General features: G+C 42.5%; 1 protein-coding gene across 2 annotated transcripts; it reads left to right on the top strand.

Moving 5' to 3' along the window:
- The first annotated feature begins 434 nt into the window (after positions 1–434).
- On the top strand, positions 435–23,721 carry LOC109474301. Of its 2 annotated transcripts, XM_019774589.1 has the most exons (8): positions 435–573; positions 1,432–1,592; positions 9,856–10,565; positions 11,701–11,840; positions 12,062–12,293; positions 21,387–21,587; positions 21,998–22,132; positions 23,102–23,721. In XM_019774589.1, the coding sequence occupies exons 2-7, from the start codon at positions 1,587–1,589 to the stop codon at positions 22,119–22,121; spliced, it is 1,413 nt and encodes a 470-aa protein (XP_019630148.1). In that variant the 5' UTR covers positions 435–573; positions 1,432–1,586; the 3' UTR covers positions 22,122–22,132; positions 23,102–23,721. The 2 variants fall into 2 exon arrangements, 1 of the variants encoding a protein (XP_019630148.1); XR_002140473.1 differs by lacking the exons at positions 435–573; positions 1,432–1,592; positions 9,856–10,565; positions 11,701–11,840; positions 12,062–12,293 and adding an exon at positions 20,267–20,524 and having other exon boundaries at positions 21,391–21,587.
- Positions 23,722–26,760: the final 3,039 nt, after the last annotated feature.

Genomic DNA, 26,760 nt, shown 5'->3' with positions numbered 1-26,760 from the left:
CAACATTCCCCTTTGTTGTACACAGTACAGCCTTGTCCAAACTTCCGCTAAATCACCGACCTACCAAAAAAGGTTTCCAGTTTGAAACCGTTTCCATTGTTATCGAGGACTATCCATAACACCGCAGCAGAAATAACTGTTGTGTAATACTTCATCAAGGATTTCGCTTCCTACTACGCGATCTAACAGGTGATAATTTTTCCGGAGTGGGCAACCGCTCAAGTTTTCCGGTGGGACGGAAGGCCTTGTTCTAGACGCGTGGGCGAGCCCTTCAGTTCTAGGAAGCTTGAAAAATCAAAGAATCGTCATTGTCGGAGGGTCTGAAGGGGTTTGGGCACATCCAGCGGAAGCAGTTCATTGATCTGATTATCGTATAAGAGATAGGTAGTATGTAAACCTCTACAATACCCTCCGGTTGTGAGTGATGAGAGATGGTGGATGAGGATATAAAGGGGGCTCTCAGCACAGCCTGTTCTCAGTTCTACCGTACTGAGCCAGGGTACAAGAACTAGAGACTCGACGGGACGCGATACCATCCTACACCGCAGAAGTCACTGCGAAACGCTGTTCAAGGTTGGTTTTCTGAATATGCATCTATCATAAGTTGCTATAAAGCACTGTACAGAGACTGTTCAACTGTGACTCTGTAAAATTGCGTTCTTTTCAATAATTTTCCGGTATGGAAGTTTGTTTTCGTTGTTGGAGAAAATAACTTTTTGTCCTGATCGTCGAGCCTACCGTTGAGTTTTGATGCAGTAATTTGTATCGTTTTCCTTGGTTAATCTTGAAAGCGTAAGGCTGTCAGCGCTGGCTTTGCAAACGACGTATTTCTAGGTCTCTCTGTTTTTTTTATTGAAAATTCTTTATGACAACCTGCGGTTGGTTCTGGAAATTCTCAAAAGCCACAGACGGATGTTTTAAGTCATGATAGACACAGCTCTCGGCCACCGCCATGTGGTAGTCATTCACGAAAATTGGCGGGAAAAAATCAGCCATCACTCACGCGACAGAACAAAAATGCCCCAAAGAGCGGAAACCGTGCAAAACTTGACAATCTTGTCCTTTTTTTTTTACTGATAAGGTTTAAAGGAAGTTCAATGTTAACCGTTGGACGAACTTGGAAACTACCTACGATCTGGAGAGATTCATCCCAAATATGGCACGGGAAAGATCACACCGCGAAACCGTTATCAGCTCACAGATAAGCCTTCCGTTTGAAGTGAAAGCCGTAATTTGTAGTTGTGCTCTCTTTCCCTCACGTAATTTCTCTGGTATGGCACTCGCTGTCGTCTGATAACGGCGACACTTCGCAGAACAAGAATGTAAATACTCGCTATAAATACAGCACAAGGCCGGCGTTTGCGACCATTTCCCTCAAAACCAGTGTTGAGAAAACCTTGTGCTACGCGTTTGAAACTTGTTTTTTCTCAGCGATTCTTTCAGAAACGAAGCAACCAGCCGTCTGATCGCGCCGCACGAGTGCCAAACCTCTGAAGCGAGGTTCGCCCAGACGAACACCTGTTTCAAGTCGTGCCGCACCAGGAAAAACAGTTTCCCGCCAAGACATCTTTCCAGCGTCGTAATTAATGAAGGTAAGGTATTTGTGTGTTAATCGTTGATTTTGTGATGTAATTATGTCTTTTAAAGTAATTTTACTGTACTTTTTCTGTGCCATGTAATTATGTCATTTTAAATGTGTTTGAGCGTTGGAAGACTAGCCCAGCAGGGCTAAAAGGTTTCGTAATAAACGAATAAATGGTAAGTCTTTACATCACAAACATGTTTGAATCGTTAGTGTGCTGAGAGTAGAAGGTAAGGTTATTACGCAAACTGTCCATAAAAGCGCTGTAAGGAAAGGAAACAAAACACATTACGTAAAGCTTTCCATATGTTGTAATCCGGTTCTATCCGGATGCGTTGGCGTATGACGTTTGTGCTCACTGCGTTATGTTTGCTTCATCCTGATTATGTATTTCCCGGCTTAGTCACAGAAATGTTACAGTATCTTGAAGTAGCAGCTTTAGGAAGTTTTTGTAAGAAAGGAAGTCCTCTTCCAACGGCGTTGTGACGCAATGGCACAGTTAGGGGTCGTTGAAATGTTATAAACAAGATGTGGATACAAGATCAAAGTTTACAGACGATTATCTTAAGAAACGAACTAATGCCTGCTATCGCCTTCTTACACAACTGTACGTACAGTTTGTCTTCTTTTGTTGATCGCTGTTTTTCAATGGAATATGGCTGCCCCTGACAACTAAGCTCGCGACCTATACCGATCTTCAAAACGCGCTTGAAGTTCTTACATCTTATTCAGAACCCCTAAAGCTAACATGACGTTCACTCTTTTGTGGAGTACCAGCATTGTCGACCAAAGGAACAGCCTAAATCTATTGTTGAGCGAAAAAATCCTTAAAGTCTACCGGTGGTATATGTTGTGAGAAGTATAATGTTGACTTTCCGTTGAGGCTCGTACAATGTGTTTGAATTTGAGCCGATTACTTTGCTGCTTCGACTTTAAAAGCGTTGACTTGTGTTGGCTAGTTGAAGCGTTGCGTCAAGAGTGTATCAGCAATTTTCCGTCAGCTTAGCGCAAATCCCACAGTTTACTCACAACACGGGGGTTTGACCACCCCTGCAGTTATCCTGTGACCTAACCTCCTCCTTCCCGAGACCTTTACTGACGGCCTGTACCTCATTATGGCACGTTTGGAACCACTTATCGGTATCTCAACCCTCCCCATCACTCAGGAAACCACCGAAGGGTCCAGAAGATTCAAGCCACTGATTTTCCACAAAGTCCGGAAACACCTTCCCCGTTTTCTTAAAGAAGTACTTTTCGGTGATAAAAAGATCAATGTAATACTCAATGCCCATAGTGTTGGGCAATGCAATGTATGTAGAACCGTTAAATGTGGAATGACGTTCATTTGCTTGAACCAGTAGGTCTCTAGATGACGATGATAGCCTTAGAAGTAGATGGCATTCAACGGCCTTCCTGAAATCCTACAAACGGATTATTTCACGTTGAGTCAGTATTTCTTCTTGTTACAGTACATGCCTATCGGTGGTGAGAAGTTGTCATTGGAACTTCAAGGGAGCTAGCAGAAAAATTAGCTTGGAAAGTTCTTTCCCAAAGTTGTGTAAGAGAACTCTGATATCTATTGGCGGAGTGGTTGTTTTCCCCCACACGGTGACGGACCAGTGACAGCTCACAGACCTCTGGCAGACGGCCATGTCTGCCCCGGCTCTGCGGGAGGTTCAGACATCGTGGCTTTGACCCAAAACTGCCAACAACCCCGCTTCTGTGCCCACCTGTTAGAAAAGGCATCCGTGAACTCGCCTTGACTAGCTGTTCCGCGGAAAAGCACAAAACACAATGTCCTCGGGGATAAATCCTGCTGTTTTCGGGCAAATATACTCACCAATGGGAGGCTATAACAATCCTAATACGTTTGTTTGCCTTGACTCAATGTTGGGGGGGGGGGGGGGCATGAGAGCACCAGTAAACTAGCTAACTAGAATGGCGCCCAGACTACGAGCATACAGCAAAATGCGCAACTATTTGCAACAAAAACTTCTTATACAAACGTATAAGGACGAGACCAACAAGACGGTACTTCAGGATTTGGGCACAAAACAGGATTTTGGCACAAAATACTTCACATTTTACCTCCACCCCATCTTTCGAGTTTTATCTGTCACCTGTCAATTCGATCGAAGAGCCTTGGCAGAAAATGCTGAGTTAATATCAAACGGAAGGACGTTATTAAGTGGTCGATCCATCTTCAATTCAACCCTCGTGAGGTTTTTAGGTTAAAAGCGCAATTTGTCGAAATGGATTTCATTTCAGTTCCATTAAACATAAAAGTGCAGGGTAAAATTTCTCGGAAACTTCATCGTACGTGGGCTACATGAAACGTTGGCTACAAGAAACCCACTTTTTGGATGCCGGCCAAATTCGATAGAATACCTTTAATTCTTTTCTCTTACTATCTGTTAAGGGGCTACCTTATCGGTGAAACCTCAAGTCACCCCATTTCTACATCAATCTACCGAAGTGATGCTCCTTTATGACTATGGTTTTTCTTTTAATTACAAAGATAGTTAGCCTGTGCAGATTACACGGAAAATATCGTCAGAAGGATCGTATTCTCTTTTGAAGCTTGCAGGACATATTGATTGGCGTATCGACTTTCCATCGATTTCATTTTCACTTCACATGCCGCAATGTCCCGCTATTAGGTATTTATGTCATTCAATACCCGGTGGTGACATACGAGTTAGGTAAAGGCAATTACTGTTATTTATTAATTGTCGTATGGACCAAGGAGCTGATGAAAGCTCCTTGTATGGACCCACACTTTGATCACTTAAACAGTGACAACCCAATTTTAAATCAAACCTACTTTGAACATGCGTACCTACCTACATACTTTTATTCCCCCTATTTTCAAATGCTGGCCCAAGTAAGGTACCTAAACACATCCTCCTCTTCTTTTGTCATCCTAAACTAAAGTGAAGCTTATAAATTAGGTATAATGTAAGGTACTAGTGGCTAGCCTAGTAGGTATTTAGACAAGCACACCGGGTCGCCCCTACTCTACTCAATACGTTTGTTGGGTTCTTTTACGCTAGTAGCTAACTGTTTTCAGTTCAGTTTATCTGCACGCTTCTTGGTTTTGTCCAGACCTAAGTTATCTCAGGTCACGCGGTGCATACTGGGTAAGATGCGGCCATGCGACATGTGTACAGCGGTGCACGTGGTATCGGGTGTTCTTTATCTGACGGCCAAGTACAACAAGATAAACAGGAACTGTGTAATCCTCCTCTGGTTGTTCTGGACTTTTTCAGCGTTACCCTGTGTTACGTCACGTGACGTAAGCAAACGCTCGCCTCGCAAGGCACGGAAAAGTAGCTGCGCCCCCCTCCCCCTTAATCTTAAAGCAGATCTTTTGGGTGGCTGCAAAGATCTTGTCAAATTGACGAGGCAGTATCCATTTGCCAGACAGTTACCAGTGGCCAACGTTTATATATAACTGTCTGGCCTATGGATACTGCCTGGCCAATTTGATACTGTCTTTGCAGCCACCAAAAAGAGCTGCTTTGAGATTGCTCCCGGCCTAGCCTCTCCCCTATAACTACGTGTGGTGTTATTCCAGTGCAGGTCTCGGTGACCTGTATCTGCTGTGCCCCGAGGCAGGGTGAGAGCCTACTGACCCCTGGTGGTCTGGCTTCTGTCAGGGAAGCCCGGTGTCGACATTCTTAGAACCGATCCCGATAAAACAGCAGCGAGAGGAAATTGAGCTAAGAGCCACGCGGCAAAGTGATATCGTCTGCACATACCCGGGATGGTCCACCAGCCGTAAACACCAAAGATTAGATTCTATACTTCACGTACAGAGAATGGAATGGCATCTTGGACTAACTTAACTCCAAACTTCAAATAAAACAATTCACCAATCTTTAGGCTTGAAAGTGCAACATTCGTCGTACAACTCTTCATACAAATCTATCCAGTTGCTTGAGTAACAATTTCCTCGTGCACCTCGCTCATTAACTGGATGTCTAACCTTCGAATTCATCGACATTCTTCATACAGCGTTCTTTACCAACGATGACGACCTTTCATACGAATTGGCGGCAAGACATCCTTATTTGATGCCGCCTACTCTTGATGCATGTGATTACGGCTGTTTTCCTGAATCCGCAGCTGCCGACCTTTCTGGAATTGGAAGAACCTTCACTTTATGTTGACTAAAGCGCCTCGATCCATTAAAAGCTTTAGTCACAGGGGTAAACCCGAGACAAAGCCTTCTCGTGTAAACATCGTACGATCATCTCAACTAAGCCGGTACACGTGTGGCAGGGACCCGGCTGTCAGGTGCTCCGACGCCCGCGGCTGATGTACCGGCCGGTCTCATCAGCACAATTTGGCGTGAGCTGTCCAGGCAGATGCAGCTACAGATATCCATCTACCCACACAAATGACGTACGTCCTGTCTGGATAGATGCCTGTGGACAAGATATTTTGTTGATTCTGTCCTGCCACCGCATCCTTTCATAACCTTCTTCTCTTCATCTGATGTGTGTAGTTGCCAACCTGTCTACATTCTGAGTTCAGCTGCTCTCTGATGAGTTACTCAACTTTTCACTCACCTAACTCTTTGGTATTCATGAAAGATAAACTATAGAATTTGATAGAGCAACTACAATAATTATATTACCTTGACCTTTATGGTAATCACTCTTGTTAGCCAACAATTACCCTGTACTTTATATTTATAAACCACACATCTAAAATTGCTCCTATTTCTGTAGCTTTGAATTCATCTTGAACTAGAGTTTGAGAGGCTCTTCATCGCCCATCATTGAAGAGCCTTCCTGTCTTTCCTCTTTTCATTCCTGCACATTTTCATTTCTGTGGCAAATTTTAGAATGCAATTTTTTTACAGCAGCGAGGACTTCTTGCGTGATTCCCCCATTGTTGACGTGCAGGAATGTAGACACTTGATTGTATAATTGCAGCTGAATGCACACTTGAACCTGGAGTTTGAACACCAATGGGCCGTGGAGATGTTATGTGTACACTTATGCTCGCTCAAAAATGGCAGGCTGTCGTCAATACCGTTTTCAACTAATCTCTAAGCAGATTCGGTAGGAGAAGGGGAGTCTTTCTTGGCCGTCTGTATCCAATGACTCCTGTAACCATTGCCCGTCCCAATGACTACCCCCCCCCCTTAACGTTGTAGCATTATCCATGGGCGAAAGGGCTAAGGGCCGTATGGTGTGGGAAGCGAAGTACTTAAACTGAAACTCTACGCAGTCAGTCCAGCAGTACATTCTGTGCTTGGAAAAAGAGACATGCCCCAACGCAATGTTGTGACTGCTCAGTCATGACGTTTGTTACTTTGTACGTTTACTCTTGCAACTCGACAAATAATACAAATCGTATCTAATTGTTCCTCTTTGTCAGTTCTGAAGTGGGGATATTGTCGACGTAATTCTATGTTCTTTGGATCCATGACAAAACGACAACCTAAAAACAGTATTTAGGCTACTTGGTTCAGTGTTTACGTGCGTGTGAAGTGAGCTATCTTTAGAACAGATTCGGTCTGTAGGCTCACAACAGCGAACACCTTGTGCATGCCACGGGACTAATACCGGGCTTTGATTGTCTTTCCGTGGCCCTGACCGGTGTTCGGGACAGTTTAGGGCTGTTTATTTGGCAACCAAGCGTCCAGTGTACCACTTACAACCATCACAAGTGCTCTCTTGTTCTTACTGCGTCACCGCAAGAGGTTTCGCCGAGGTGGTCCCATTATTTGGCGACACGTACCGAAAATCCCTACAACAGTTACCACAGCCACTCCTACAACCAACAACCGAGCAAAAACCATCGAGTACCTGTCAGAATTTTCCAAGCGGCTTGTCAGCAATAATCGCATTTGGCCACGTGTTTTGTTAACATTCGAGCAAATATTAAAAACCTGACTATATTTTCCTAGTTGCTATTGTTGTGGTGTTGGTATGAAGGAGTTGAAGTGAGTGTAGGCTCCCGGACCTGTAGCGTAACGAGAGCGGATGAAGGGTGCACACATCCTAGTGAGCTCGTGCTCGTGACTGGTTTATAGTTCTCCCCGCCAGCCCACGCGAGCTCAGTTCAAAAAGCGGCACAGTGCGAGGCGTTTGGTCAGTTTCTTACGAAAGGACCAAACCGCTGACACCGGGTCTCATCCGATAAAAACATCGTCAGCTTGCATCAACAGAACCCTGCCTCTCTACACTGTGTAAGGTAGGAACTATTCCGCTAACCATTTGAAAGCTTTCAAACGGTGGAAACACTCAAGTGTTCTATTTTAAACGTTTTCTGCATGCGTCCGGCTCAATGTAAATGCCATTTGCAGGTGGTTGCATCAGTTTTACTTGGCTTTGTCAGCTTTTGTTTTCTCTCAACTTGTCGTCTGTAGGTTTATAGATATTGATTCGACTGTCTGACATGATTTGATTGAGACTCCGAATCAAAATGTAATCAAGCATAAAGCGTTTTAATTGTCTGTCGTGAGACACCAGACTCAAAGTTCGTCAGAGCAACACTGCTCTCCTAAAAGACCGAGACTAATAACATTTACTTTGAAGTGAAATGCTATATAGATTTAATTGAAATATGTAATTGTCGACCTTCACCGATCCAACCCGGTATTTCATTGTACTGAGACTGTTTTCTGACTGAAAGTCTGGCGGCGTATTCGCAGACTTGGCACAAACAGTCACCAAACGACTAACGACCTATAGTAAACTCAAGCCCACGAGACAAGCCACGTGCTTTTAGGTCCTTTTATCACAGCACAGGATCAACTAAAGCATGTGCAAATGCGCCGTTCCTTGTGTTCGTGTGTACCTTAACACTTAAGGAAGCTCCAGCTTTGAGGTGTGCTTACATGTAACTTTCGCGCATTTGTATTCAAAAGAGTTTCTAGTACACCACTAAAAGGTGGGCGCCGAAGTGACGTCAATTTCTTATGTTCTAGCAAGAAGGTTACAGTCTGCCACCCACGGTGTTCTTTCCATTAGATAATAATTCATCTCTGCCCCACTTTACGCGATTGTACACATTCAATATACATCCCGGCGGACGGTGCGTCGCCCATTATTTCATTTTGTCCCGACTTTTCAGTCTAATTCTCGTCTTGTATAACCGTCTGAGTCTATTGAGTTGCAAACAATCATCGCTAGTACCTTTTTTTGGTTTGGCGTGTAGATATCCGGACACGGCAGATTCTTTTACGAAGAAACTCTCGGAAGGTTGTATTCCATTTTCACATATCTTTTCAAACTCTGAACTTCCTTTCGCCGGTTAGACATACCATTGTGCTTCATTAAGATAGTTTATTTTATTTCTAGATTAGTAGCATTAGATCTTCTCAGACTGGCTTATGTTTGCTATATGTCTATTCTTTGACGGTGGGTAAAGGATATTATTACTGTTTTTAAAAATAGTTTCATGGGGGTTTCATCATCATTTAATTCCATGGCATGTACCAGACTGGCGTTGCGTCATCTTAACTCTCGGTACTTCCATAATGCTGGAAACATACCCCGTCAAACTTTACTTTTAGCCTTATTCCTGCCTTGAATCCATCCATGAAAGCTTTCGCCACCTTTTATCGCTCCGTTGAATCTAGTTTGTTAGCCTTTTTACCCATGGGTTGTTTCTGATTGGGACTATTCACACCTAGGACCGCAACAGAATACAATTTCCTCTGGTGAAAATGCATCCTTTTCCCGATGAACGTCATGGGCCTTGACTTTGAAGGTTGGAATTTGATTCCCGCTAGAACATCCAGCCTAAGAACACACAGCGTGCATTCAATTCGGTCCATTACGAGCACGAGTCGTTACCCTGGGGTGTGGAGTCCAGCCGCGTGCCGGGGTTACTTCCAACAATTACCGCCAGTCGCCTGACGCGCGGCCGTCTGCACCGTGCGGCAAGTACGGCCAGAATTACGCATGTAGTTCCTCCATCCAGGAAAGCCGGCGTCACTGGGAGGATTAGTTACCATAGGGAAAGAGACGGTGCGACATTCAACGACCGCCTCCACGTGTTATAGACATATATAGGTCACATATTTCCGGAGTGGATACAGTCAACCATCACGAAGCTTTTAAGATTCGCGCTACGTTAGTGAAGGTTAGGCCGCCAGGTAAACAATTGATAATACTCATAGAAAATTCAAACTCTACCACTGGATACATTACGTACTGGACTTCTGGACGTTGGGAGTAACATCCACCACTCTTTTTCAGCGTCACTAGAGAACTAGATTCAAGTTTGACGTTAGTTTTCTTGTTTTACAGACAACAACCGACATGACGGCCCTACAGCTCTTTATCTGTGTCGTGATCGTACAGTGCATCGTGCACTTAGCGGGGATATCCGCCTTCCAAGTCGCCGCCTTCAGCGTGGATCGGCTCGGGCCTGCCCACGCGAGCGTCGAACAGACCGACACCACCAAGCAGGAGGAAACTAACGCTCTTCCCGAAGACAGCGGGCTGAAGGACGTCGCCTTCTCGTCGAGCGAAGTCGAGGACATACTCCACCTCCTCGTGGACGTCCATCTCGATCAGGCTGACCACTCCGCAGCGGAAGCCGTCCTTCCAGCCGGCGGGGTACACCTCGACCCTGTCCCGGCAGAGCTTGCACCGACGACCCCCAAGCCGCCAACAGAGGCTAAACCCGATGACTTGTTCTCCATAGATGCCTACATCAAAGCGTCGGAGCTGCTGGACAAGCTTCAGGCGGACCAGCCGCAGTTCGACTTCCAGCCCATCTACGACAAGCTGAACGGTTCTCCCGAGCCCGAGGATGTCAAAGAGATGATCACCTACGTCCGCAACCTGAGGGAGAAGCTGATGAACTACATCAGGGACACCACCAGCACGCTGCAACGCTTTGGTATGTTGGAGTTCGACCCTCCCATCAACGACGCTCAGCTCGCAAACCAGCCATCGCGATCGATCCGCTGGCAGAGAGAGCTCAGCGACGCCATGGAGAGGACAAAGGACATGTGAGTTAGCAAGCTGTTGGCCTTTTTTCATGTCTTTACATGTCTTAGTAGCCTGGGTACCATCCCTCTCCTACAGTCACTACCGGTCTGTAAACTAACCCAAACGGTACCCAGGCTAATGTCTCCAAGCACATGTACAACTGACCAGCTCCACCTAAGAAAGAATGTAACATTTCTAGCGGTCTCAGATAGTTTTTCCATTGACACCAGCATTATTAAGAATACAGTCTATACTGACCACCTGTTCACATAGGCCAGATTTTTCGGGTGAATGCATGGTTTTTGCAGTGTTATTGTTATGTAAGCATTTCAGGATGTGTTAGGTTAATCTCTTACATGTCGCTTAAAATGTCATGAATATCTGCTGAAGTTTAAAAAAAAATCACGCGTAGCATAAATGGATCTGACCTTTAATTTTTCATTTGGAGCTGTGATATCTTGTTTCTTGTCTGACATTTTCAAAATCTGACCATCTGGTCTAATCCGTTTTACTCGTCATCTAACGTACCTTAATGCACAACACCATAACACCCACGTTGTGAATAGGACTGTTACTTGATTCTGAATCTTTGTTTCATCTCACTAGCATGACTAGTCAAGAAAAGGAAGTTATTATCAACCGACTGAAGAAGTTGTAAGTTGTTTGTTACCTTTGATAATGCCGTGTCGTGTCGTGTCGTGACAGTATTGGTGGTGACTCGTTTAGAAAACTCATATATATTTTTCACGGAGGCGGTGATCATTGGTGGGAATCCCTCAAATTTCAAATTTCGTTTGTGTGTCATGTATCAATATGTCATTACTATCAAATTTGGTCGCTGACCGTGTTAAAGTAGAAAGGGCAAAAATCAGTGAGTAGTAGTGTATGTTGTACACATGTATTTGAAAATCACACTTTACCAAAACGACGTGCAGTGCAAGGCAATAACGTTAGCCTGGGAGCCATCCGTTTTTTGTACTCAAAAAATGAAAAACAGTGTAACGAGTGCAAGGAGCCCGTTACAAAACGGATGGCAACCAGGCCACATATAGCCTGGTTACCACACCATACCATGCGGAGAGGCTAGGCCACATTGGCTTTTGATTTTTCTTGAGGCAACGCTTTTCTTACGATGCCGCCATCTTCCATCCGCAGTATTGACGACTTCATCAACCATCTGTACGACATCAAGACGCAGCTGCAGATGGTGCTGATGGAGGTCGGGCGGATGGCGGAGATCCCCATCAGCGAGGTGGTCCTCAAGCCCGCGCCGAGGTTTAGAGACGACAGGAAACGTGAGTGTAAAACATTCTTTATACAGAGATTTTTAAAGTCGACTAGCTACAGTCGTCTTGAGTTGTAGACGACTTGAAAAAATTGTGTGGAAAGCCACCACCAACACAGTAGACTGCTATTTTTAGTGTGAGGAAAGTCACAAGGGCACAAGATCGGTAGCATGGCAGGATTCGAACTCGAAGTTCAAGATCTAACATGACATTTTCCGTACATTCTCCAGGTCAGCCGGTCTCGCCCAAGCCGGTCCAGACCTTGTCCGAGTACGCGGAGTGGCTGGTGGACTTCCTGGCCAACACCATCCCGACAGCCAACGAGCTGGCCGTGAAGAGCTTCCCCCGGTTCCGCATGGTGCGTGACGCGGGCAGGGCGACCCTGGCGGCGGAACGGGAACGCTTCATCCGCTCGGTGGACGGGTACCGCGAGTTCTTAGACTTCGTGGGCGACACGCTGGACGACCTGCCTGAACTCGACCCTCTGGACCCACTGGATCTCAAGGAGCCCTCGCGCACTTAAACACTGCACGACATTTCAGCACACATTAAAGCACGCGTAAAGGTTCCGTCCCTTCCCCCGGCCTGTGCCTTTACGGATGCTTTAAGGTGTGTTTAAAGATAGAAGCTCGTGCAGTGGAGGAACGTTTCTTGAATCTTGACCATAAAGTCTGCCTCACCAAGATCTTTATCGTATTGGAGATGCCCTTTACAAATTGAATGATCTGTTTATTAATGCTCTGAGTTTGCCAATAAGAAAAGAATCTATGACATATTTGACAACAGTATTAAGTTTTGAATGCAGTACCTTTGGAATTCTATATGAGGCAAGTCTGTAAACAGTCGTTTTGTGAAATGAAGGATAACAAAAATGGTGACGTTTGCACTTATGGGGGAAACAACTTCTTCAAGCTCTCTAAAATGATGCATTATATTGCCAATTTAAATCAGCAAGAAAACAATTGTTGATTCTAAAAAGCCATATTTTTCCTCAAAGAGACAAGCAAGATTGTCAAAGCATACTGAAAGGCCTTAACCACCGGTGACTTCCCAATCATTGAAAAAGATAAAGATCAACTCATCAAAAATTTTGCACCAATTTACCAAAAGGGGTCAAGGGTCGCACACAAGACAGGGAACGATAAGGTCAAAGTTCACGCATACCCAGATGTTGTCAGTGTTAACAGGTTTTAATTACATTAACAACAAACCAATGCAACAGCCATTGACAGTCGTATCCAGTTTAATTCATAATCCAGTTTAATTCTAAGTAGAACCGATTTTCTTTAGCATAGACAACCCTAGTTGTTGAGTTTTTTGCGCAAGCTTTAAACGTTATTTATTTCTTATTCATAATTACGAGCTGTCTGTTTAGTGCAGATATCTATGATATCTAACCGGAGGCTGACTCTACTCAAGATGTAAAATATTCTTTGTATCCTCTGTGAAACTTGTGGAGAAAGCTACATTGTATATTCTTTAAACAGTGTTGTAGATCATAGAGATTGTGTATGAATCTAATGTACCATAACATTGAGTTCGTTTAGCCTTTCATCTTTTTCTCTACGCGGAGGCCCAATGGCTAAGCTAGAACCCAAAGCCGTCAACCAAGTGTTACATTGCATTTCAGTGATAACTCGCAGTGTGGCGCTTAACTACCTTTGAAATTGATACATAATATTAATGAAAACATAATCATAATACACAGAAAGAACCTAAATTTCCTGCTTTGGACTTATCTTTAAACGTTAAAAAGATAACCACGAAAGTCACTCCCCTTAGAGAAGTTTGTTCCGACAAGTTTTATATGTTACTTTTTTATCCTATTTTTTTAAATTTTTTTGTTTTGTTTTCTAGTGTATGATGATTTTAACACTTTGCGGAAATTATCGCAAAGTTTACCAAAAGTTTTTCTTGCACACCTAGCAAATTTAACTTTCAAATCTTAGAGCCCGAGCTGGCCTTGGGTCTCCTGCTTTGAAATATTACTAGAAGCCGTAGGTTTCCATAAGATATCTAGTAGCAAAACTCCGGTATATGTTAGACATTCAGTCATCAAACTCATAGTTATGAAGACATATACAATAATTGGTTATTTCTTCCTAGGTTTGACCCTTTTTTATTCCATTTACCAAGTTGTTGTGTTTTCTGGCTTATTGTTTTGAAGAATCAAATATGATTTATACAAATACAGCGACAATGGACTTACACAGGTACTTTTACGTTTTTTTAATGCTGCAGGCATTTTATTCCTCACCTACTCCAGGGTACTTACTATAAAACTATTCACTCTAGATTTCACACTGAAGTCGTGTTTGACCGATACCAGATGACTGGTACTACAACCGTCTGTTACAGCATATAAGCCGTAAAACTGCCACTTTTGTATATCACACTTAGTACGGTCTTTTCGCAGCTGCAGTAGGATCAAAGGCTAGTGTGATGTTTGTTTCCTTTTTGTACGCCCGAGCTGTTATCTTTATCACATAGCAGCACTTTAAGTGGAGCTACCGCTACACTAAGACATTACTGCCGTCTGTCACCTAATCTGTGACAAGCTTTATCAATCCTGATACAACACATTCTGTGAACCCAAGACAGTAGAAAGACCACACATGGTTGACTGTTTTCGCTGTAACGTTACAAGCAAAGGTATATATAAAAAAGCAGAAAAGATCAAAGAAGAACATCGGGATCTTTTGGATGTATATTTATGGAAGAGCCCTCTAATAAAGATGCTTCTTTGATCAACATATCTCTTGTGGTTTCCCTTTTTACTAGGTGGCCGGGATGACTTCATTGTTAGGCCAATACTGTTGAGTTGATAAAATGGAACGTTTAATAGAGCCCTTGAAACTTCTTATCGTTTAGACTTATGAACGAATCGACGTCCTATATATCTAATGACTAGGTCCCGTTTTTGATAGGCCTACATTGTAGCTGAATGTGTGCTCAATGTTTTGCCAATTCCAACTTATTGTCGGCTGTTAATTCAAATTTCAGAACATTGTATATTGATGTGCAGTTTATCTTCTCAGACGGGTGTACTACCGTGCTAATGGGTCCTGGGGGTCTGCTAGAGGGAATGGTTCCAGCACCAAAGTTGCAAAATCTAACCTTGTGTCATATAGTCATACAAAACACGAGCTCTCGCATTACAGGCACGTGGCGGCATATGGTTCATATTCCATCGTGCGCCGACGATAACTCGGCTGGATATATTGTAAAAACATCTCCTTGGCATTGATTTTAGCATTCTTACATAACTCTCACGAGATAAAGACACTAATTTTAATGTCAAGGCCTTAAAATTGGATTTATAAAGTTTCATGTATGGTCAATTTCTGTTAATGTAGTATTAGTCATTGGTATCCATGAGGCAAAAATGTGATGTCGCTGACGGTTACTTGTTGATATTGTAAGCTGGTTCTAAGCTATGCCTCACGTAGCTTGTTTTTGAGCTATGTCAATCGCTTCAAATACACGAACATGTGCTAAGAATCCAGAATATTTCTCTTTTTTTTGCAGAAATTGTACTGGACGCCTTTAGGTTTAACAATGGAGTGTGAATCAAAGTACAGTAACGCAACCGCCTCATGTATCATATGTGCATTTCCAGATTCCCAAGAAAGCGTGACGGTAGAAGTTTGCGGTAGTCGCCATTTTAATGAGGACGGGTCAAAGAGATTGTTGACCTCCATTTTACCCGGCGGACAAATATGCTCCTGATGCGTGAGGTCGGAGGTCAGGGCGTCTGAAGTGGTCTGCCGCGGTGTTTGATAAGAGAATTATGCGGAGTATTTCACAGAAGATAAGACGGGGAATGTGCCTGATTGCGTGCGCTCGACGAAAACAACATAGACCGTTCTGTGACCCAGAGAATACTTTACAGTACCGACACGTGTTCAGGGATAGAATTGACCAGAGTTAGGCGCTTGGATGGAATTGTCCGGTTCGAACCAAATAGATCGGCTTCAATCCGGTTCCAAGCCGGATCAAACCGAATCAATTCAGCTTGATTCGGTTTGATCCGGACAATTCCGGACAGGGAAAAGGGCCTTAGATTACACATGGTTCGTGTAACACATGGGAACTTTATCGCACAGCAATTATACAACAAATGTATAATCTGAAGTCCAACCTGTTTCAAAACATTTGAGATAAATGATTATAACCAAGAAAATAGCGTTTTCTTACTTCACAAGATATCCACATGAAAACAATAAGAAAGCTACTAGTATTTGCCCTTAGAACATTATTCTAAGACGCCTACATAATATGCAATTGTTATGGAACTTCTAGAAAAGTAAGAATCTAAAGCTGGCAGATTATACTGCGTGGCACATTGAAGAGCCAGCTTGCAATGGGAACGAATACTTTGACACAAGTTCTGACAGAGCCCACGTAAAAACACCTAATACTAGTATCCCAGCATATGTCGTGCCATGACGCATATTAAACCCACAGATCATAGAGGCTAATTATGCATTTGAGTCTACTGCAAAACATTAATATTTTATTTGATATGTGCATTCCCAATTTAGCAATACGAAGGAGATAAATAAAGCTGGCAAGGAAAGGATTCTAAATGTGTATATTTGCCCGGAATGTGCCACAAAGTTATCGTAGCCCACATTTCCCACATAATTATGAGCGTGAACCATCCTACACCGCTGACTCATGTTATCGCTACTTGTCACATCTTATCATAACCACATAAAACTATGTAAGTCACCGCACCTGTTGATATAGGTTATTCGTCAACTACGGTGGCATAACCCTCGATTAGAGCTCTTAAAAATATAACAGGGCACGCGCCAGAAATAAGTGACATTGACATTTGAGAAGTCTGTAACTATTTGTACAAAGTATATGACTGTGTACGTGTATGTATGTATGTATGAGTGTGTGTGTGTCTGCCGTGTATGTGTGTGTGTGTGCGCGCGCGCGCGCGCATGTGTGTGTGTGTGTGTGTGTGTTTGTGTGCGTGTGCGTGTGTGTTGAAACGAGGCCAGATCTTCCAATAGATAAAGTACTAGTAGTAAGAATTTGGCCTTTTTGAAACTTTATATTATATTCTTCCGAAAAATTGAAGGACTAAAGGTTTTTGAGTTACAACTTAGCATAGATGAGTGACGTTCAAAGCCCATTTGTTGTACCTTCTGTATGGTAGGTTTCATTTTATTCAAAAGCGACAGAGAGTGCTCCGGTGAATTATTATATGTGTGCCAAAATATGAGAAACCCTTGATGGTTGAAACATGAAACGCACAGGTTTTGTAGGTCCTGGACTTATGTTTCTTGAGTTCCCGCGGGTCATCAGGTGTAGGGTGTAATGCGCAGGGTCACTGCGCAGGGTCACGACCTCTTGACCTTTACGGTGACAGCGAGACTCCATCAAAAGAAACAAACGTGATGGATCAAACATAACATGAACGACTGTTTCTGTTACTTCAATAGTTACCTTGTCCTGATATAATATCCTGCGTGTAATGCATGGATCAGAGCACAGTAATTTACGAAGGAATGAATAGATGGGTATGACTAGATGGATGGATTGATAGATGCATAATTGAAGGAATGCTAGGAGAATTGCTAAGCAATTCAAAACACTGACAGCAATTATCCCAGTAATGCCATGTCCACTACACAATACTAAGGGCTCCATACATTAATCTAGCATTTGAGGGACCATAGATAGCATTATACACTAAGTAGCTTCCAGTTAATTCTGGACTTCCAGTTTAATTCCGGACTAATTCCTGTATCTCAGCAACCTTTGACATCTAACGTTAGATGGGCTAATATTGTAAACTATAGGTAAAACTGATGTAAGCAATATGTATATGTAGCGGCCATCGAGGACCCCTTGGGGATTAACCCAAGTCCAGAATTCAGGCTCCAGTTTTTCCAGAATTCTGCAGAATTGGGTTAATCCTTAAAGGGTCCTTGATGGCTACCACGCATTTCTTATATCATTATTATTATTATCATTTTACCTGTAGTTTACTATATTAACCCGTCCAGATGCAAGGTTGCTGAGATATAGGAGTTAGTCCGGAATTAAACTGGAAGTCCAGAATTAAACTGGAGGCTGTTATATGCTGGTATGACAGCATTGCTAACTCTCTGTGTTTTTCTACGAAAGTACTTGTAAGCACTTTTAAAGCGGAACGAGGAAGGAAATAGGGGTGTTTTCTGACTACGGCGGCATTTGTCGGCACTTGTCCGTCCTTGGAGGACCCTCCCGCGACTATCAACACTTCAGGGGGGGTCGAGGGGGCGTGGTCTCCATGGAAACCAATGTGACGTCATCGTCACGGTTGCTATTTGCAAGACGTCTAATAGAAGAAAGAATTTTAGAAATGTCTTAATCTTCGGATACTTTCAAACGTGGAATGCAATAGCAAATTAACAGTGAACCCTTGGGCAGACTCTTGATAGATAGCAGGAAATAAGTACACAGTTACCTCATCTATTGGTCTTATAATTATGAAGAAGTACACATATACTTTTAGATATCGAGCTCGATTCGGGCATACATGTACGTACATTGCACACTGTAGATAACAGATGTGATATGAAAAACGGCTGTGCATTTTCTAAATTTTATTTCGAAGACAAGATTCTGCAAGAAATTCGACTCTAAATTCTACGTTTTGAAAATTTATGATAAACGTATTTTAGTATTTTTACTGGCCATGAACGTTTTACAAATAACTTATAATTTAATAATCATATCCTTTTTTAAACACTCTTAAAACACATACAAAGTTGAAGGACGTCTCAGAGGAAACTAGCCCCCCACAGGCTGTCGATTTTTAGAATTCGTGATCATCACCTTTTTGTGTCATCAAGATACAATTGTGTAAATAAGTGAGAAAAACAACTTGAAGTGAGCTTTTTTTAAATGTAACGGTCACTCCAACTGTACCCCCCGGCAGGCTAGGAGCTCCGCGGGGGTCCAGAGTTATCTTTGTACATATCTCCGTAGAGTGGATGCTTATCGGCCCGTTTTTTTACCGATAAGTTTATTGAAAATCCCTGCCCGAAGGCTAATTGTAAATAACAATGATAAAAGAACATTGAAACAGAGTACAGAATAACTTCAAAATCTACCTAATAAAAGGTATAGCTATGTCTAAAACTATGTCTGAGGGGTTTGACTTCTCTTTTGTAGACCATGGAAGACGTGATGTCCCACCTTTTCCAAAATTTACTAACAGGAATGTTTCCAGTCTGGCCTTGTCCGTAGAGCCTTTGATTTTCTACACTCCCCTTTCTAGAACAGTGAGTGAACAAATTAAACTGGATCCATCTTAATTTACAAAACCAATGGCTTTAGTAGAAAGAATATGATTCATGCGGTAGAAGTATGATTTAAAAGGCAACAAAGCACACAAAACTTACAATACTAGTACTTCGTTCGCTTTGCATCACTAATGAGATCTTGTTCTTTCTATAGCTATATAGTAACTCAACGTGTAACGGTCACGCCTCAGTTCAAATGACGTACAAGGAAGCTTCAATCACCCAACAATTAGCGGACATTAACTTCTGATATGCCTTGACAAAGATAATTCTGATTTCAACGAACTGTGATTGTAGCGGCCATTGGTGACTAAAATACCACATCTTAAAACCATGATTGAAAAATAAGGATTCCACCTTAGGTATAGCAGCATTTAGTGTCTTTAATTTTTGTTGCCAGACGCTCCAATTGACTTCATTTCTATACAGGTACATTTCGTGGGTAGGATTCTGAGATAAGTCAGCCCAAGTCTATTTACCTTTCTGTACTTTTGGTAATATTATTCTAGTTGTACTTAGCCCTTATTTGCGATATGAATATACACGTACAACAACTTGAATTGATTATATGCATTTAACCTTATATACGGAAGTTAACGTCTATTAAGCCACCGTACGATGGTCTTGTCTTCCTTTTATCTTTTTGTCCGTCTCTTCCTTAAGAAAATGAAGACGATTGGTACGTAAATATGGATATGTGTTGCCCCTAGACACTCTTTGTAATATTTTGCAGACTTCACTAGTGGTAATGTTAACGAAATCAAACGATATGTCCCTTACACAACCCTACAGAACAAACCAACAGGCTCGTCTCTTTGTCATCTTTATTCCAGGTCCGTGAGTCTGTTTCTTAATTGGAGCGCTTCTGAGAATTCGTTGAGATCATTAGTAGCATGAGTTGGAGAGCAATGCCTTGCCTGGTCTCTTTAATAGGTCTCCAGTCTTATCTCCGACCCAGTGTTTGTGAATGTTTTAAACACCGTTTCCTCCCATTAGCCGATGAACCATAGGTCGAGACAAGTATTCGCAAACAGACTTGTCCCGAACAAAGACTGGACCCACCTGAAGGTAGGGAGGAGATAAGAGGCGGACCTCAAGCGGCGACGGTTGGCTATATAAGCCCGGCCGGTCGGTGCCAGGCCTACACAGCGGGCTCACCAAGACCTCACTGCGTCACAGCAACGGAGAACTTCAAATCAACCTGACTACTAATCTTCTAAAGCATCCGCTAGCCCGGTCTTCAAAATTTCAAATTTCAACCTCCTGAACTGCAAGAAACCTCGCGCAAACTATCTACTACCACGATTGATTAGTTCTCCAAAGTCAGGGAAAATCTACATCAAACGCGCTAACACTACGTCTAGAGCAGCCTATCACATTCAGGTGAGTTCTTTCTCCACTTCTGTGTTTTCATGTTTTAATCTTCACAGAATCGTTTCAGGCAGAGCAATTTCAAACATCTCTTAGTTGTCATCCATCTTGTTCAAAAATTATAACTCTGGATGCACACCTCACAGGAAACGACGTGTTTTTAGCAATCACACATGACGGGAGGCTAGTCTCTGATGACGCGCGACGTGGTTTCGTAAAGGGTTCTGAATCGGGGCTTATTGGCGTCCTGGTCGGAGCCAATTAGTGCTACAGGTGCACCGGGCGTGTAGAGGTGAGCTGTGCAGGGGGAGGCCGGAACTTTGATGTCCTGCACTACAAACATCAGGTCTCCTCACGTAGGAGGATCGGGTCTCACGAGACAATTCTCTGTTCTGTTCTTCCCAGCCTCCTACGTGGACCAGTCAGATTAAATGATCGTGCAGACTAGCCGCTCTCTGCATTTCTGTCCGTCCGGCCTCAGATACTAGTCAATCCCCGAGCTGGAGAAGTCAGTCTCAATTTCGGCTTTCTTTCGAATCATTTCATCGGTGTAGTTAGATAGGATCCTGCGCTTCCTTATCACCGTGCCTGTTCTCCTTTCGTTCTGAGCCGAAATACTCCGGTCGTTATTGGTTTGGTCGACGCAAAGTTGAAGAGTAAGGTAAGGTAGACGTTACAAACGGTATAAACCTTCAAACTGGAGAAATTGGGGAAAAATCTAGAATTGCCGGGAATGAAGATTTGAAATGGGGCTTGATCATGTAAGTTTAGGAAAATATGACTGTAGGCTAGCAGGTTCATATCATTTAGTACCTATGGCGTTTCCGTACAAATGTTGTCGCTTCTTTATTGACGTAAATCCTGAATTTTTCCCACAGACCATGCAGACCGTGTTGCTGTTTCCGTGTCTCCTGGCCGCTATCCTGACCGTTCACGCCGTGCGGGCCCAGGACGACTGCCCGCCGGACCTCATGTCTCCGTCCTGCGACTACTTCGGCAGGTGGAGCCGGGGCGGCCTGGTCACCGCTCACCCCCGGCCCAACCATCGGAGCAGGCGGCTGGTCCACATGCTCATGTGAGTCGTCTCTATTGTTTATTGCTGATTCCATTCTAGCCCGTTCTGTCATGTCTATTCTATCCCATTCTATCCTGTTCTAGTCAATTCTGTTCTATTTTGTTTTATTCTATTCTGTTCCATTTTATCCTGTTCGACTCTATATATTCTATTCTATTCTATTCTATTCTATTCTATTCTGTTCTGTTCTGTTCTATTCTGCTTCATTCTATCCTGATCCTTTCCATTCCATTCTCATGATCTTGTCTATTCTGTTCTCTGTTTTATTCTATGTATATTCTGATTCATTCTATAATGTTCTATTCTATCCCATTCCTTCCTGGTATATGGTATAATGGTAATATCAAAATCCATTCGAATGTATACCCAACTTAGATACTTAGATTATGATCAACATGTGCCAATTTCAGGGAAATCGCGGCGAAGCAGCAGGGCAAGGCGGTGAAGCGGTTCGCAGAGGGCGAGCAGGAGGGTTCCAGATCACTCCGCGAGAGGCCGAACCTCAGGAACGTGCTGATGGGAAAAATGTTCTAACAACGGAAAAGGTAGAACATAGCGCCTTCCAGTTTACCTATAGCCTCAACCCCAGCCGTTCTGGCTTGGCTGCTCCACGACTGGTCCGCAGACATCCAATATGGACCAGTTGGACTGCAGCTATTGAATTACACCTGATTTTCAGACTAACTAGGTTAAAGCACTATATCCATTTACGTGTTTGAAACACAAAATGTTAATCAAAACTAATGTTTTTGTGATCATTGGTAAATCATGAATGACTTTTCGCTACATTCCTCCCGTATGTTAGGCAACTACTGAGCTCTACACGTCTCTTTGTAACTGTGCCAATGCCCTTCCGGCTTTCGTAACCCCGGTCTTTCCCCTGTGCAATCAACCTTAATTAATTGACAGGTTGTCTGCTCGAGGGCTTAATTCATTACCACTACGCTGCGCATGAGATAGAGGAGGCAATTAGAGGTTCTCAACCGCACAAATAAGTCAGACGAGAAAAACAATCAAAGTGTTTTGAGGCGTCTATGTACGTAAGAACTACTCATGTAAAATGATACCGAATTAGTCATCATAATGATAGAAGATCATTATAATGCCCCCTTTATCTTAATTGGTTGTTTTTTGTTTCAGTTTTCTAAAATAGGACGGTTACAAATTTTACATAACGCACATCTATTTAGTAGTAGTGTTTAAGTTTTATGTCCACGTTCCATTGATGAGATGTTTAATTTTTGTTAAAATTAACAGATATTTACCATTAATTTTTTCATGTGGCTTTGTGGTATACCATGACGAATTTCTGAAATCTTATTGCTGAGAAGAATATTGTAGCTCGGTAGACAGATACAGTCGACAACATGTTATAACGTAATGTATCTAGTCCGTAGTTAATTACCATTTTACTTCAGCCCACTTTTTTTGCTTCTCAATTCATTAAGTTAGCAGACCGTATTCATTTATTATTTTCATTTTAGACTAATATAAAGAATTTTATTTTTGTTCAGGACCTGGAAAGACGCATTCCCGATGGCCACCACAGGTACAGGCGACGGCATGGGAACGAGAACGACAACGCCCCAACCATGGGAACGACAGTCACAGATAACACTTTTCTGCGATGCAAACTTCTAGACACACCAAACAGATTATTGATACTAACATTTTGACGTGGTTGTTCATCAACTGTGAGCTAGTTGTATTTCTCCTTCAGTATAACTTGGATACTTAATTGATTTCATTAAGAATCCTACTTGGTTCTTTTCATGAATTCATGCAGGATTTAGTTTACAATGACCTAAAGAAATGCAAATCTGTGTAATAAAAAGAAATCTCAAAAATGGAAACTCATTGAATTTTCGACACTCTGTGTGACACTCTATGTTCATGACGTCATGTCACTAAGGTCAGATGTCAGAGTGCATGGGTCATAGTTCTAAAAGAACGATGTACGATTTTATGATTATCTGAGGTAATTTTTTGATCGTGTACACTAGAATCATGGTACAGAAACTAAGATAAATGACAAGGGTCCTGGTTATATAATGTTGTTTAAAACGCACAGGATTATGTTCTTTGTCACATCTTTACGTTTGACATATTTTGACTGATGTTACTCTGGCATCTCAACAGACTTCTTTGCAAGAAGACTTTGCTTTTGAAAACTATGTCTGTGTCCGACTTTTCTATAATTTTTAGTGTTCTATTTTCCTATCATGTTTACTAAGGTAGTATAACTACTAAATATTATGCAATTCTTTAAAGTTTCGTCACTGTTTCAACGCGCGTCAAAACCACTGTACTATACTAGACATGAAAGGCTAGTTGTAAGGTGGAGAGGTCATCTCGTTAGTAACCTGTGTAGCTGACACCTGCTGCCCTCGACTAACATAATTATGCATAGGAGACCACCTACAAATCCCCTCTTTACGATCAGGGCCCTGTGATATTTGTCGTTGGAAAGGGTTTATGTCAGCAATGTCTTCTAATGGGGAAAATACACGACAATCTTGGCCAGTCGTGTACATACCAAAGCTTTGAGGTAATGAAATTCTAACATACTCTGTATTTGAGGCCAGCAGGCCGTGCAGTTTTGTAGTAATATCGCTAGGAGGCGTCCAGTGACAGAACATTTTGGCCAACCAAATGTCCGCCGTAACCATAAAAGCCGCAAGATGGCACTGCAAGACAAAGTTTCTCTCTAAAGTTCCATTTAGAAAACAATAAGACAGCATGGGATATGATTGGACAGAAAAAGTCACGTCACAAGTAACGTTGCCCTATTGGTTGCTCCCATTAGTGTGGCTTCTAGTACTGGCATGCGGCAAATTTTTCCACTTTACTTGCTATATGTGAAAAAAAAATGCATCAAGTGGTTTATCACGAACAAGCCGCTTTCAGCATGTGTAATCTTTAAAACACCAGGGCCCGGCCATGTTTGCCGGTGTGCATAATGACTGCATACGGGCTCTGTGAGACAAAGTCTTCCAATGGTCTTCTACCTGGTAAAATCTAGAAGAAATCTATGGCAACTGTTTAGAATAACCTGTTTCGTTCGGTCTCATAACTAACTAGAGTGACCATGAAACTCTCAACTTCATGTAAATAATTTTACCGGATACGTAGAATACAGTCAGGGGGCAGGTAAGATGGCAACATGCTGTTGTTAATGGCCCCACCATGATGCAGCACAGGCTGCTCCGGTAGCTGACCCCTGCCAGTGGTGACGGTGGTGAAGTCCCCGGGGTAAAGCCGTGATTGTGCGGGTGAGACTGGGGGTCGGCCCGGCGCACCCACTGAGCACGGCGACGTGACTGCAATAATGCTACTTCCACCGAGCAGGATATGCTCTGCCAGAGATGGTCTGTAGCTACATTGCTGTATAGTCTCCACCAGCCTGATATGGCAACACACAACTGGTTGTCCCAAAACCTCAGCGAGGAAGTTGTTCCAAAACTTCAGAAGATCTAGTACATTTGTATAGGCTACCGTGGGTCCATTGTCTGGGACAGTCTACCACCAGACACACGCAAGGTCCCACTATGGCTTCATTTAAGCGACTCTTACTCTTAGCTTATGCGCGTTTTGCGTACCATATATGCATGTATGTGTAAAAATGTGTGTATAGATTATCAGGACTTTAAATAATATAAAATTATATATTTTATCTGACCCTTACCTATTCCTTCATAACCTCAATGAAAAGCGGCCTGCAGGCCTATTTGAGTTCCTCATGAATGAATTGTTTGTATAATTGTTTATTAGACCGATCTCCATTAGTCTGTACAGTTGCCATACATACTATTCTTCCTGGAGTCGTTGACTACAAACTACTATCATCACAACATGGTAAGGATTAACTACAAACTACATAACCACACACAACATGCAAGTAGTACCGAGAGGTCAGAGGTCATAAAATAAAATTTAGACAAAGATTCATATTTACATTTCTACATTTCTACTACCACCATGCTTGTAAGGGTTTGGAGGTGTCCACCACAGTTTTACACCATGAAGAATATTTCAATCATAATAATCTTGATATTTCATCTTCTTTTCATAGTTTGTCCCTACTTTCTTGAACATTCTGGTTACAGATTTCAGTTCCGTTAGATTCATGAAGATGGTGCCTTCATGTCTGCATATATCACCTCTTATCACACAGGTCTAATGCAGGAGACAGACATAGTCACTCATGGTCAGGGCTTCTGTGAACATGAGTAGCTTCAAATTCCTCTGCTCCCTTTTACGCTCTTTTCAATATCTGATCAAGTCTTTTGTGGTTCATGGTCGGAGATCGTTCTCTACCATTTCCTTTCGGCACTCAAGATCTTCATAGTAACCGACGTATGAATGAATGAATAAACGTCTGAATGAAGTTATTTATTAATCTTCCGCGTTATGCGTTAAGAACATGTGGGCTTATAAGACACCATAAAAAAATCAAGAATTAATAAGAATCAATGATAATTAGATAGAAAAGGTATTGATTGATTGGATGATTGATTGATACATGATTTGACAGAACAGAGCTAGCAACAGTTTGCCATACCCAAACAATAATGAACAAAAACGTAAAACTAACTGGTTGCATGTTCAACCACTGACAATTAAGAATGCAGCCCTATGATCTATGGTATGTTGGACATCATTATGTACTTGGCGTTCCATGTGCGCAGTCTGCGTTACAACGATAATTGCAGCAACTTAGCCAATAAATCCTGGGTAATTCCCACTAGCATCACGGTCAATACTTCCTTTACGAAAGTCCCTCGGGCTTTCCTCACTTTACATTCACCCACACGAAAAACAATATCGCATAAATACAGAAGTCGTTTAAAACGATCAATACGTTCAGTGTAGTTCCTCGAGGACAGACAAGGTTGCCTTATTCTACATTCACCCACATGGAAAGCAGACATCACAAGGATACGGAAATCGCCAAAAACGCCGAATGGATTATGGCAAAACGTTACAAGCTACTAGAAGGTAGTAATTGTGCCATTGTAGTGTGAAACCATCCATTGAAAACACAATGTCATGCTGCATAAACTGTAGAATTGCAATGGGATTGGTATCTAAGAGAAGTGACGTGTTTTGGCCATAATATATATCAACGACTCAGACTGTTCATAGTTATATAGCGTTTATCTTTTTCATCGGC

The sequence above is a fragment of the Branchiostoma belcheri genome, unplaced genomic scaffold (assembly GCF_001625305.1).
Source record: "Branchiostoma belcheri isolate BF01 breed outbred unplaced genomic scaffold, Haploidv18h27 scaffold30, whole genome shotgun sequence".
Classification (NCBI taxonomy): Eukaryota; Metazoa; Chordata; class Leptocardii; order Amphioxiformes; family Branchiostomatidae; genus Branchiostoma; species Branchiostoma belcheri.
The sequence above is the reverse complement of the archived record's forward strand: the minus strand, read 5'-3'. Positions and strand labels throughout refer to the sequence as shown.